Here is a 15,326-nt window from a genome sequence, read left to right on the forward strand (position 1 = left end):
TGAGACTGGGACGGAGATTTATCTTCCAACAGGACAATGATAGAAAACATAAAGCAAAATCTACAATGGAATGGTTCACAAATAAATGTATCCAGGTGTTAGAATGGCCAAGTCCAAGTCCAGACCTGAATCCAATCGAGAATTGGAGCTGAAGACTGCTGTTCACAAACGCTCTCCATGCAACCTCACTGAGCTCGAGCTGTTTTGCAAGGAAGAATGGGCAAGAATTTCAGTCTCTCGATGTGCAAAACTGATGGAGACATACCCCAAGCGGCTTGCAGCTGTAATTGCAGCAAAAGGTGGCGCTACAAAGTATTAATGCAAGGGGGCCGAATAATATTGCACACCCCACTTTTCAGGTTTTTATTTGTTAAAAAAGTTTAAAATATCCAATAAATTTCATTCCACTTCACAATTGTGTCCCACTTGTTGTTGATTCTTGACAAAAAATTAGAATTTTATATCTTTATGTTTGAAGCCTGAAATGTGGCGAAAGGTTGAAAAGTTCAAGGGGGCCGAATACTTTCACAAGGCACTGTAGTTACTTCTTTTATACAAGATTTCAAAGGATCATTCATAAGTTTACTATTGATGTATTTAAATCCTTATCTTTCAAAAATAGAGCTGGTTTGACTTGTTTTGCAAAAGCACCTACACACGTGGACAAAATTGTTGGTACCCCTCAGTTAAAGAAGGAAAAACCCACAATTCTCACTGAAATCACTTGAAACTCACAAAAGTAACAATAAATAAAAATTTATTGAAAATTAAATAATCAAAAACAGCCATTACTTTTGAATTGTTGATTAACATAATTATTTAAAAAAACAAACTAATGAAACAGGCCTGGACAAAAATGATGGTACCTCTATAAAAGATTGAAAACTATTTGACCAGAGTGACATGATTAACTCAGGTGTGTCATTTAATTGACATCACAGGTGTTTCCAAACTCATAATCAGTCAGTCTGCCTATTTAAAGGGAGACAAGTAGTCACCCTGCTGTTTGGTGAAAAGGTGTGTACCACACTGAACATGGACAACAGAAAGCGAAGGAGAGAATTGTCCCAGGACATCCGAAAAAAAATTATAGACAAAAATTTTAAAGGTAAAGGCTATAAGACCATCTCTAAACAGCTTGAAGTTCCTGTGACAACAGTGGCTCATATTATTCAGAAGTTCAAGACCCACGGGACAGTAGCCAACCTCCCTGGACGTGGCCGCAAGAGGAAAATTGATGACAAATTGAAGAGACGGATCGTTGGAATTGTATCCAAAGAGCCCAGAGCAACCTCCAAAGAAATTAAAGGTGAACTCCAAGGCCAAGGTACATCAGTGTCAGATCGCACCATTCGTCGTTGTTTGAGCCAAAGTGGACTTCATGGGAGACGACCAAGGAGGACACCACTGCTGAAAAAAACTCATAAAAAAGCGAGACTGGAATTTGCAAAAATGCATGTTGACAAGCCACAAAGCTTCTGGGAGAATGTCCTTTGGACAGATGAGACCAAACTGGAGCTTTTTGGTAAGGCACATCAACTCTATGTTCATAGACTCAAAAACCAAGCATACGAAGAAAAGAACACTGTCCCTACGGTGAAACATGGAGGAGGCTCAGTAATGTTTTGGGGCTGCTTTGCTGCATCTGGCACAGGGTGTCTTGAAAGTGTGCAAGGTACGATGAAATCTGAAGACTATCAAGGCATTCTGGAGAGAAATGTGCTGCCTAGTGTCAGAAAGCTTGGTCTCAGTCGCAGGTCATGGGTCTTCCAACAGGACAACGATCCAAAACACACAGCCAAAAACACCCAAGAATGGCTGAGAGAAAAGCGTTGGACTATTCTAAAGTGGCCTTCTATGAGCCCAGATCTGAATCCCATTGAACATATGTGGAAGGAGCTGAAACATGCCATTTGGAGAAGACACCCATCAAACCTGAGACAACTGGAGCTGTTTGCTCATGAGGAGTGGGCCAAAATACCTGTTGACAGCTGCAGAACGCTCATTGACAAATACAGAAATCGTTTAATTGCAGTGATTGCCTCAAAAGGTTGTGCAACAAAATATTAAGTTATGGGTACCATCATTTTTGTCCAGCCCTATTTCATTAGTTTGTTTTTTTAAATAATTATGTTAATCAACAATTCAAAAGTGATGGCTGATTTTGATTATTTAATTTTCAATGAATTTTTATTTATTGTTACTTTTGTGAGTTTCAAGTGATTTCAGTGAGAATTGTGGGTTTTTCCTTCTTTAACTGAGGGGTACCAACAATTTTGTCCACGTGTGTAAGTGCTTCCTGGTTTATTTTTCACTGAATAGCTTTATTTGAAATAAATATATTGTTGTTTTTACTCCTTAAAGTAACAATTCATAATCCTCTTCAAGTTCAGAAGATTTACTTTACAAATCTTTAAACAGAATGGCTTTTTTTTTTTTTTTTTTTTTGCGATCACAACACTGAGATATTTCATTTATTATTGCATATTGGAACACCACCACGTATTCACATTTAAGTTGTTGGGAAGTGTATATTGTTGACATCCTTGCTTACAAAAAGGCATACATTAAGATGGCCGACGAGTGAACGCTGGCACAACTTGGTGCCGCTGCTCGTCACTAGCTTTTAAACTTTTTAGAGTCATTTTATGGTTTTATGACCTTAATGGACCCTGCAATTGACCTCAGTTGGAATATTTACCGTCTGAGTGAGTTTATAACCAGCATTAACTCTATCTTGTCCCAGATTGAGCCTTACTTGGTGTTTTTACCTGGATTTTGATGCTATGAGTCCTCCTCCACAATGTAAGTCGATAGGACATAAGTTTGGTCCGTATGTGTCTAATTCTTCCTAAACTACTGCCTGTTCACCCACCAGTGACAGGTTTGCTCAGTTACTCGGCTGCTCAACTGCTCCAGCTGTGTTATCACCTGCCTGAACCTCCACTAGCGGCTCTCCACTTCAACCCAGACATACATCCAACGAGGGTCCCAGCGGAATTTCCACTCAAACAGCTCAACAGCAATAAAATGCATCCGGTCCAGCTCTTGACACCCTGCACGCTCCACCAGCCGGGTTGTCAACCACAGCGTATTAGGCCACCTAGCTCGGTCTAATAGCACCACCACCAGCTGTGATGACTCCTCACTCAACTTCGCTCTGCTCAACATCCGCTCACTGACAAGCAAAGGACATCTCTTTAGGACCTCATCCCTGACCGTAAGATAGACTTTCTTTGTTCAACCAAGACATGGCAACAGCCCAATGACTTTTCACAGCTGAATGAATCCACTCCTCCTGGGCTTGTTTGCACCTATCAACTCCATGGCTAGGGTCGCGTCCGAGGTCTCACAGTATTTCACCACGAGAAGTGGAAAGTCTCGCCGGTGTCTGTGCCCGTCTCCACCTCATTCAATCCACCGTCTGAGAGCTGTCTGGTCCCACTCCCACCATCATTGCTACTGTTTACATCCCCCTAAACTGAATAGCGACATTTTAAATAACTTTGCTGCTTTCTTCACCCATCTATCCTCTCTCTCAACAAACATAATACTGCTTGGTCCTTTTTCACTGCAAAAAATCTGAAAATCCACCAGCACCTTGGTTCAAACCCTCAGCTCAGCATCTCAGCTGATTTTCATCCATCCACACACTTATTCTCCTTCTTCCAGCTCTCCACTCTCTCAGAAATCACAGAACTCATACAGAAATCCAAGCCATCCACCTGTCAACTGGACTCTCTCCCCACACCACTGGTCAAAGCCTGCTCCCCCCTCTGGTCCCCCTCATCTCTGCCACCATCCACTCCTCTCTCACCACTGAAATTATTCCGACATCCTTTAAAACTGTTGCCATCATCTTAATTTTAAAAACACCAGGTGCACACCCCTCCAGCTTTACTGTCCTATCTCCAATCTACCGTTCATCTCCACAATCTGGAAAAAAAACAGTTGCCTCCCAACTCTGCTGTCACCTATCCCACAATAATCTGTAAGAACAATTTCAGTCTGCTTTCCATCCCCTTCATAGCACGGAAATAGCACTTATCAAAATCAATGACCAATGACCTCCTCATGGCAGCTGGTTCTGGACTCCTCACCATACTCCTTGACCTAAGTGCGGTCTTTGATACCATCTGTCACACCACCCTCCTCAACAGACATCTTCTGTTGGCTTCACTTACACTTCATTAAACTGATTCACTTCCTGCCTCTCTGGCTGCACTCAGTTCACTCCACTCAAATCCTTTAAATCCATCCCTTCCTCCATCACCAGGGGAGGAAGAGATGGATTTAAGGGCTCTGTCCTGGGGCAACTCCTCTTCATCATTTACCTCCTTCCCCTTGGCAATATCTACCGCAAATTTAACATTCATTTCCACTGCTATGCGGATGACAGCCAGCTCTACCTCACCAGTAAACACTCGTCCACTCTCCCACTCACCTCCCTCACTGATTGCATTATTGAAATAAAAACCTGGTTCACCCGAAACTTCCTTACATTAAACAGTAATAAAACTGAGGTTCTCCTCATTGGCACCAAGTCCACTTCATCCAAAACCAGTAGCTTTTCTATCAACATTGATAACTCCCCTGTTTCACCCTCCCCCAGGTTAAGAGTCTGGGTGTCATCCTGGACAGCAATCTCTATTCAATCTCGCATCAATAACATCACCCGGTGCCTACTTCGACCTACGAAACATCAATCGTCTCCGCCCCTCCCTCACCCTCCACACCGCCGCCATCCTTGTCCACAGCCTCGTCATTTCCTGTTTGGAGTACTGTAACTCACTCCTCTTCAGCCTCCCTTGCAAATCCCTCCATAAGCTTTAACTGGTCCAAATTCAGCTGCCTGAATCATCACTCGAACCTCCTCCATCTACCACATCAGTCCTGTAATTCAACAGCTCCACTGGTTCCTGGTTCAGTTCTGCATCCAATACAAAATCCTCCTGTTAACGTTCAAGGCCATCCGCAACCTCGCGCCCCAATATCTGTCCTACCTCTTCCATGTCCCTTCACCCTCCCGCTCCCTCAGATCATCCTCCTCTATTCACCTGTCTGTCCCCTCAGACCGTCACACCACCATGGGGAGCAGAGCATTCATCTGCAATTCATTGCCAACCCAACTGAGAAATATGGAGTCGTTCCTCCTTTTCAAATGACAACTCAAAACACATCTGTTCAAAACTGCATATTCCATCTTATGCCAACTGCCTTGTCTCTATGTATATTGTGTATATATGGAGATTTTTTGTTTGTACGGTGTCCTTGAGACCAAAGAAAGGTGCCTTCAACTAAAATTTATTATAATTATTATTATTATTATTACATTATCCAAAAACTTGCACAATATTTTTATGTCAATCAACTAATATATTAGTAGACTCAGTACTTCAGTCAAGTCAAAAATCCTCCGAAAATGTCAGAGTAAGAACATCTATAAGCAACCAGCTGTTCAGTAACCACTCTGTAATATGCTTTTGCTCAGAGCTGTTTTATAAGCATATTGCAAACACTACAGCAGTACTTGCATTAGGAGTGTTTTAACAGATACTTTGTTGCTGCACTTTACTCTTGTCATTTACTCTTTGCTCCATGCTACATTATCATTAGTCTGCCTCTGCTTCGGGAGCAGCGTACCGTTTTAATGAAAGGAAAATCACAGCACTCCCTCTCCTGCTTCATGGAGTTCAGAGGAGATTTACCACAATTTGGTAAAATTAATCAGACTGTTTCCCCATGAAGACGAAGTTATTAAAAAATTTACTGCCCACATACATAGCCACTTATATGCATCCATAAACAGAGTTAATATGACGCCAGACATGGAAATGTGCCCAAATGCAGAAATGCACCTGATGGGCACCAGTACATGAGAAATATCTAACTACTTGAACCTTATATTTCACCTTTAAGAAACAATATTTGTGTAGACACAGTATCACAGGACCCATCATTGCCAGGAAAGCTGCATAGAGCTCAATATATAATGTGTCACTGCCATGTTCAGTGCATTCCAGGAATAAAAATCTAAAGTTTTAGTTGTCACTAAAATGTCATATTCCAAAATGTATTTGGTTTATTAAAATTGCTTATTGGTAAATGGGGAATAAAGAAGATAACGTGTGTGTTATGCCAGGTTAGGGTGGTGGGTAAAATAATCTTTACATGAATACTTATATACTCTTACTAGTGGTTCTAAGAGCTTCAGTAAAAAGGCAACTTCACTTTTCTTTCTGGAGGATGTTTCCCATTTTCTCCAAGAGAAGTTCTTTGGTTCTTACTAGATATGTATCGTCACCCAAAAATCCCACAGTTAGAGAGATGGGGAGATGGGGAGAGATGTCAAGACTCTAAAGAAAATGCCCCCCCCCCCCCCCCACACACACACACACACACACACACACACCACCCCCTTGTTTAGAGACAGCCATCTATAAATCAAGTTAGTTATGAAACTAACCAGTGTTGCTGCTGTTCCCGGCTTGAGGCATGTGAATTTGTGGGGTGACAATACATATCTGGGACTCCCTATAAGTCAGTTAGGGTTAGATAAGCCTCTTGGATGAGACGTGAAACATCTTCAAAAACCAGAAAATTAAAAGAGAATTCCAGCTGTGTTAGGATTACTATGGCCCGGATGACTCTGCATTGTACTGTATGGCTTTGTATTAATGGATCACAGGTTAAAAAAAACAAAACAAATTGAAAACCAGTGGTTTAAACAAACTTTTTGAAATTTGTGTTTAATAAATTTAAAGATGTAACCTTATAAGATGTTTTCCATTAAATGCAGTGTAAGTGTTCCTCCTGAATCTTCACTCTGTAAATGCATTGTCACAGACAGTGTGAGATAAGTTTGCGGGGTCATATTTTTCCAGAGTAGATTACCTTAAGAAGTGTCTTTGGGTGTGACGTCTACATGTTTTTTCTTCAGTCTAATGGCATCGAGCATCTGGCTGAGCTCCTCAACAAGCCAGCTGTTCGTCTCCAACGGTGAAAATCAGTCTGACGTATCCTTCAGCTCAACAAACTGCTTTAATTTGCGTGCTTGCTGGAAGCTTTATTTGCTTAATGATGTAGCTGCAGATAATTAATTCATAGTTCTCCATTCCTCCTCTTGACCAGGAAGAATCAGAGCAGGAGTTCCCAGCTTTTTTTTTTCTCAGTCTGATGGTAACTCCAGTTGTACTCGCAGAAGAAAGAAAGTGACTGTAATCGGCATCTGAGCTGCATCTGACTTCACGTTCAGTTTTGTTTGACCTTTCTAGATGTCTGTTCATGTATTGCAGGTGGCCCTGTGTTTCTCTCCAGTGGGCAGTAAACTGAGAGTTCGCAACAGGAAGTTCCCTGCAGTGGTCAACTGCACAGCCATCGACTGGTTCCATGAGTGGCCACAGGAGGCGCTGGAGTCAGTCAGCTTCAGGTTTCTCCAGGAGGTGGACAACATTGAAGTGAGAACAAGCTCATCCTTTAATATATACACACAGGAATGAAGCAACCCACAAAAATGATGTTCACACTCTGAAAATATAATTTCAAATGTCAGCCACTGTGACACAACCAATGTGATATTAATTTAAAACGCAGACCGGAGGCCTCGCAAATTAAATTTGAAGCCTGAGCCTCAGGAAATATGTGTCTGCCGTTAAATCTGCACCATCATCTGCTTTTAATATGAAGTAATCAATTCTGTGACTTGTAATTCTTGCAGCCCCAAGTGAAGGAGTCAGTCAGTAAATTCATGGCTTACATCCACATGAGTGTCAATCTAACATCCAAGGAGTACCTGAACAATGAGCGGTGCTACAACTACACCACACCCAAGTCTTTCCTGGAGCAGATCAAGCTGTATCGCAGTCTGCTGAGCCAGAAGAGCAAAGACCTCACCACCAAGATGGAACGCCTGGAGAACGGCTTGCAGAAGCTCAAAGGCACCTCTGCTCAGGTACTGAGGTTACAGTCCCACTTGGCTCCAAAATGTGTTTTGGTCAGACCAGTCACAGTTTGACACCATAAGGCTGTTTTTCAAATTATGTCAAAGTGAAGTTTATCTGAGCTTAACTAAAATCTGATTTGAAGGTATGTAACCACGAGCTGGATTTGTGGCATCACAACCAATGCTACCGAATAGGCAGCTTTCAAAAGTGCAACGTGGAAGCTTGAACCTGCATTACACAAACACTGAGAATAGTCGTTCAGTGATATTGTAGACATCTTGCATCGAGTAATTAAATTTTTGAAATGAAAAATATTCCCACATTCATGCAAAGAGGAGGCACAGATGTTATTCAAATAAATTCTAACCAGGTAATTGATTTTTTTTTTTTTTGGAAAAAGCATATCAGACTCAAGTTATTTTTTAAAGCAAAATGTTTTTATACATCTTAACAAGTGCCTGCAAGAAATCTTTAAGCATTCATGTAAAACCGTGTTTTTCTTTTCCCTCTGTTTGATTCAAAACATTCTCTAATATAGTTTAACTGCCCATAACAACATTGGCATACACAACTTCTTTATCATATCTAGGAAAACTCTGCTGGACCACTTCTTAAATTTCCTGACAGTAGAGCTTATAAATGATAATAACCACAAGGCTTATTTAGTTGTGATTCTGGAGCTTTGTTTAATACTATATCTGCATCAGCAGAGGGAGTTTGCCATGGAATTGTTGAAGAAATGATTCGTGATTTCTCTTGTCAATTTAAGGACTTCTCTTCCATGTTGGCCTAAAGGTGGAGGGCAGAAATTTGATCTTGACATTGACACCACTAGTTCAGAAAACTGATCTTACCACTTGTTCGGTACCTGAAATGAAATTGGGGACCAAGCTTGAAGGAATTTGAAAAACCTCTTTAAGATCTGATTTGAAAACAACTGCAAAATGAACTTTTGTGTGTATTATTTAGTCAAAATGGACAGAGGTCCATTAAGTGCTGGAATTTGCAAAGTAGGACCTCCAAGGATCACATTGTTTTTCCAGCACACCCCACAGATGCTCTCGGGATTTGGAGGCCAAGCCAAAACTTTGACCTTTTTCAGGGTCAGCATGGACACTCTGACCGGTCTTCAGCTACGTAGCTTCATACACAGCAAGTTGTGTTCTGACACCTTTCTATCATAGCAGCATTAAAATTTTCAGCATTTTGTGCTACAGTAGCTCTTTTGTTGGGTCAAATCCTGTGGATCAGCCATGTGACTGCTGATGTGTATGTATAGTGCATACTAAATTAGCCGTTAGCATGTCCTGTTTACTGTGTGAACATGGGATTTGACAATTGGATTACTGAATTACCTTGATACTGCCAAAAAAAAATAGAAATGCTGTTATTTTTATTTGTTTTTAGAGACAAACAGAGTTAATGATATTCTCTATGTCAGACTGAATCTCAATATGTGCACCATGTCTTTGGGTTCATATTTTATTGACTAAGGGAATAAGTGCCATGTTGACACAAATTGTGGTAATTGGGAGATGAGAGATTTCAATTCAACATTAATCTGGCAGCATCTGAATGTATCAGCTTCATGACTAAATGAGCACCCTGGTCAGCTTTTTGTAAAAGTTGTGACAGCAATCCTACTGCGTCAGACCTAGGAACATTTAACATAGTACAAGTCAGAACTGCATATTGACGCACCCACATATAGGCACACACAAGATTATGACGTACTGACGTAGAACATCGTTACCTATAATGGTCAGACAGATCGGAAGAGCTGCTACCTTATCCCAAGTGGACATTACTGGTGTCACATTATGCACTGTCCAGTCTCCTGTGCATGGCAGATATTGTACATGACTCTCCAGTCGCTGTCATGGGTGTATCTGAATGAAGTTGTTAATGTGATGTCAATGTTAAAGATAACAATGTCTGAATGACAGAATACTGTCACTGTAACTGATTAATTATGCCGGGAATGTTACATATCCCATATCTTAAAAGGGAGTAGCAAACTCAGTGCTGCTTCTATGACTGTGGCATGAAACTGTCCAGTCCACCTTACAGAGTACCTCTGAGTCACATCTCTCTCTTCTCAAACGCCTCCATGTAACATCCTTGATCCCCTCGCTTAGTCTTCACACTGTCAAGAAAAAAAATAAGACATTTGCTTGCCTTTTATAGAAAATTTGAGTATATTTCAAACTGGATCTTATTTTACTTATTCTGACAATGCTAGCTTTGTAGTTTGAAGATGTACAGGGTTGTAGAGTGAGTAGTGTGAAGCTTTGGAAATAGTTTCATCTTCCATGGAGTGTTAAAGGTCCAGAAAGCTTGTCTTGAAGTTTGACTTTAGGAAAAAACAGAAATTATACCGTTGACAATTTCTGTTAACAGCAGTAAATTCTGGAGCAGCTTGCCACCTAACCACATTTTCTCAGTCTCTAAAATGGACATAGAGATTGCAAATTTAAGCACTTACAATTATGAGAATTAAAATATCTGAACTTTGCTTTTAATTTCGTCATGCTTTGGTTGTATCTAAACTAAGGAACTGTTGGTTTCATTCCACACCACTTAATGCCATTCAGCTGTCATTGCACAGCTATTGTCAGTATAAATGGCTGGAATGGAAAACAATATCAAGCCCCGAAGCTGAGAACCTGTCACGGTCTGAGCTGGTTGGACCTGAGCAGAAAGCCACACTACCAAGGCTGGCTGAATGAAAGTGATTTATTGTTGGGGGGTGAATAATGGCACGGTGGGGGGAAATCCAGAGTGAAGGAGCGGCTGGTGTAGTGGGAGGGTTTTGGCCAGAAACGGGGGGGGGGGGGGGGGGGCAGAAGGGGTCCAGGCAGGAACGGGGGTCCAGGCAGGAACGGGGGGTCCAGGCAGGAACGGGAGGTCCAGGAGGGGGAAACCGGTGATGACTAGTCTTGGGGAGAGCCGGAGGGGAAGGAGGATGGCGGGGATCCCGGACAGCTGGTCTGTAGGTGAGGAACAGGGAAAAACAATGTAAGACAACAAGGCAGGAACTCAAACAGATTTTGTGAGAGGCTAGAGAGCAAACTGAACTGCGTGGTTCTTGTTCAACAATCTGGCAGGAAGTGGAAGGATGAGCCGGTTCTTATTGTTGAGGTGAGTCATTAGTGTGATGATCGTCAGCTGTCCGGGAGCCGTGGAGGTGGTTGATTGCCTGAGTGGAGTCAGCTGGGAAGCTAGACTCCACTCAGGCACCGGGCTGTAGGGGGAGATACAGAGCAGAGGAGCGGATGGGAGACAGGCAAGACAGACAGGGCAGAGGAACAGGAGAGGGGGAGAGGAGCATGAAAGGGAGGAAACAGATGGGGAAAAGGGGTATTTGGGGATGTCAGGTGGGAAGGACGGGGGTGACGAGGGAGCCCTGACAGAACCACTGCAGTAGAGAAGGTTTTACAGAACGAATCAGCTGTTTATCTAGCGGTCAGCCTCTTGTCTTGGAAGACTTTATACTACAGAATGCATTGTTTATTGTAATTTATATTGCAATTTCAATGTATTTTATTATTTCTCAGCAACGTTTTATATTCTTCGCCTGTTCTGATGCCTCGTTTCGCTGTCTTCATGCTCAAGCCGTAGCTCAGCTTGAGTGTGTGCAGAATCATGCAGTCTGAGTTCTGACAAAGACCAGATGCTCCCACATCACCCAGATCATCTTTGCACTTGTGAGCTTCTTTGACAATCCATGTCAAAATCTCTTTTTTTTACATTTAAGACTCTACATAACCAGACACCAAATTTCATCAAAGAACTCCACTCGTCAGAAGGCCTCTAAGATCTGCTGGGTTAGCCTTTTTAGTTCTTTTTTTTTAATTTTTTTTTTATACAGAGTCCAGGTTAAAATCATGGGGGGATATTTTTTATGCTGGTTGCAACAATCTTCCAGTCTGTAGGATGTCTCGAATAGAATCTCTCTTCAGACTGACTAATTGACATTTTGTTTACATAATAAAGCACTATTACTAGCAGCTTGTATGTTCCTATTTTAACATGCCCTTTTATGTCTTTTATCTTTTTTTTCCCCTGTGGATTTTGTAGGGTTATATTCTGCTGTTCTCTATTCTTTTCTCTTTTTTTAAACTTTTTTCTGCCTTTAAACATTCTTTTTAATCCTTATTTTTTCTTTGTTTTCCTTCATCAAGTTTTGTCTTGGCAGTATTTTTTCCCCTTACGTATTGCATTATCATTTTGGAGTGGTGGTAGTAGTATAATGGACACAATTTGTTCCAGTGGAATCCTCGCAATCAGAGGATTCAGTCAAGCTGGTGAAATTACTCTGTAACATGGTTTCCCTTAGTGGGAAACTTTGGAAAACTTTGAATTCATTCTAATGACCATCGTCAAGCTGTCATGCTAGTGCTGACCTTTCACAGTCTAGAATCGAGGAAGCTTTCTCACAGTATAAACTGCTCCACAAACAATAGTTTGCAGACAATTTTGAGGCGAGAGACAGTGGTACAAGCACGACTTTTAAATAAAGTGTACACATTGACTGTTAGCAAGCTTGTTCGGTTAGGCACCTTTTTTAAATAGCTATTTATGAAGAATGTTGTACTATGGTAAGCAATATACCAGAAATAAGTAAACTGAACAGAGCAATGATTTCTCCATCAATTCTCTGGAATTCTCTGGCCCCTACAGGCCATATATCCAGTTTATTTATGATTTCATTGTTCACATGTGACAATAATTGAGCAAACTACAACAACTTATAATGCAATAAAATGTATTTCATTGTTACTAGGCCGATTTTTTGTCATGAATATATTACACTAATGGGAGATTATTTTTGTCCATTTGTCCCAGCGTGTAGGAAGTTGGAGTCATTGTGCGTAGTAAGCCATGGTACGGCTCCAGTGGATATAAGGTCAAGAGGCTGCTGATAAGTAACCCAGAGTCTTAACTGCACATTAAGGTCACTACTGCAAATATTCTGCTGTGAAAAGCTAAAATATCCCTAATAATAATAATAATAATAATGATAATAATAATAATAAATGGATATGACAGAAGAATATTTAGACTTGAGTGCACAGATCAGGCTTTTACATTAAATTAATCCTGTTGTGATGGATTTTAGATTTCAGCTACGTAACAAATGATTTAGCTGTAGTTGATCAGCTGTTACGGTGTGTGTCAGCTCACCTGTCTAAGGTATAGAGAAGTACACAGTGTCCTTTACCATTAGATGCTGACTGATCCTTCTCCATGTCAGGAGATAACTTGAATGAAGTTGCTTCTGGTGTTCCACATGTGCTCTCTTTCTTTGGAGACACTTACATGGATCTTGCTGCTGTATGACGCTGCAGGTATTTAAAAAACTCAAAGAAAGAATTTTCAGCTCCGACTAATGTTTTGTCATTATCGTTATAATTTAACCTGACTCTATCTTCCTCATACTAAAGTTGTGTTTAAACATACAGTTTATAGTAGCTGTGAAATCGTAGACCAAAGGGAATGAGGAAAAACATGACAGGTGTTTTGTGATTTTGGAGAGGTCAACTAAAGACACGCAAACTGTGTCATTTGCGCTCTAGATGTCCACAGAAGTTGCTTTCACTGAAACGGAAACATTGGTTATTCAGTCACTGAACTTGTCAGAGGTGGCCAAAGCGCTGCTGCAAAGGAGAGAAACTGAGAGGACTATTGAGAGTAGAACTAGCCAGACCTAAGAACACTTAGCTCACCAGCGACAGCAGGCCACCCACTAAACTTCGCTTTATTTTACACAGAAAAGCACGTCTGTGTAGAGTGACCACTGCTTTCGTACTTTTGGTGGTAGCAGTAGCAGTATTCGTAGATTAGTGTCTAGTAGAAGTAGTAGCAATTATGCCTGTAGTGACATTAGGAATACAGCAGTGATAGTGGAGGCGATATAGTACGAATAGAATAAAATAGCCTCTTTTATCGTGAAATAGAACATACACTGGCTGGTGCACATTATGAAGGAAATTTTGATGCAAAAACTTGCAATCGGACTGGTTAGAACAGGGAGAGAAACTTCAAAATGTAGCAGCAGCAGTTCAGTAGTAATAGTAGTAATTACATCAGTCAAATCAGTTGTAGTGCTATGATATTATATAGTTTATATTGTAGTAAAAGTTTTAGGTATTAGTAATACTGTAGTAGAAGCAGAGGCAACAGTAGTAGTTGTGGTAATAATAGTATTAGCTGCAGAAGGTGTAGTAATAATGGTAGAAGCAGTTGTAGTATTAGTAAAAATAGTGGTAGACTGCAACATCCCACTTAGTACATACTATTTGTATGCCACACACAGATGGTTACCCTTACTAAGCTATGCATTGAGCAGAAAAATACCTAGCTGATATTTTTGTATTTGCTCTGTGACATGACTATTTGCATCATTTAATGTCTCCCTCTCTAATATCTACACCTGGATCCATTTATTCAAATGTTTAGCATCTCTACACCTTTACAGAAGAGAGCTATATGAATAATGCAGCATGGAATCTGTGTGCGAAGCGGCCCTAATTATAGTGGGTCTGCTATACTGTGTGAGTGAATGTAAAACCACACACACATGCGTGCACACACACAAAAACACACACACACACACACACACATGCGCATAATTTCACTCTCAACATGCATCTCCACTGCTTTGCATAAACAGGCCCACACATTCCCACCCGCATAAAATCGCACACCCCGTACACATCAGTGACGTCAGTGTTGAAAGCCAGAGTGTCCTGTGTTTTGTTTCCCGACTCCTGTTTACTGTAGAAATCAACACACAGACACACAACCATACAGACACACGCACATTCATATACATATATATGTGTGTGTGCGTAAGGGTATATGTAAGGGTCGTATGGTAATTGAGGAGCCCTCTAATTAGAGAGCGTACTCTTTACAGCAGCAAGCCACCATTAATGCAGCCTGTGTTTGTTAGTGCATCTGCACTGATGGCTGCCCTATTATAAGTACTGTTATTTAACATTCTGTGCAACAGAAACTGTGGCTCACCAGAGGCTTCCATGGTCATGATATACAAGGATCGGGAGGGTTATAGCAAGGTATCTGTGTTTGTGTGTGTGTGCGTGCGTGTGTGTGTGTGTATATGTGTGTGTTGGGGGGACTGTAGGAGATGCCGTGTAAGTGTATGAGTCATCTGCTCCCCATAGGACACATTAGTTCCATGTGTTTTTTTCCTCTTCACTTTTGTGGAGGTAGTGTCCTTCCTTTTGCTGCTTTTGGTTTGAGAACTGATATTTGTGTATACTGCGGCGGTAGCAGCAGTATAAATATTTGTAATAGGTTTTATACAGGTAGCAGAATAAGTAACACTAGTACAATTAGTGAAAATAGTAAATGTGG

The 15,326-nt window shown here is 41.0% G+C and overlaps 1 protein-coding gene across 1 annotated transcript in view; it reads left to right on the forward strand.

Moving 5' to 3' along the window:
- The window catches only part of dnah9 (dynein, axonemal, heavy chain 9), a 213,947-nt gene that overhangs the window by 132,736 nt on the left and 65,885 nt on the right, over nucleotides 1-15,326 (forward strand). Inside the window, exons 53-54 of the mRNA XM_051939132.1 lie at nucleotides 7,296-7,457; nucleotides 7,718-7,951. Of these exons, the coding sequence (XP_051795092.1) occupies nucleotides 7,296-7,457; nucleotides 7,718-7,951 (396 nt within the window). The remainder of the gene's footprint in view (nucleotides 1-7,295; nucleotides 7,458-7,717; nucleotides 7,952-15,326) is intronic.

The sequence above is a fragment of the Acanthochromis polyacanthus genome, chromosome 19, assembly GCF_021347895.1.
Source record: "Acanthochromis polyacanthus isolate Apoly-LR-REF ecotype Palm Island chromosome 19, KAUST_Apoly_ChrSc, whole genome shotgun sequence".
NCBI lineage: Eukaryota > Metazoa > Chordata > Actinopteri > Pomacentridae > Acanthochromis > Acanthochromis polyacanthus.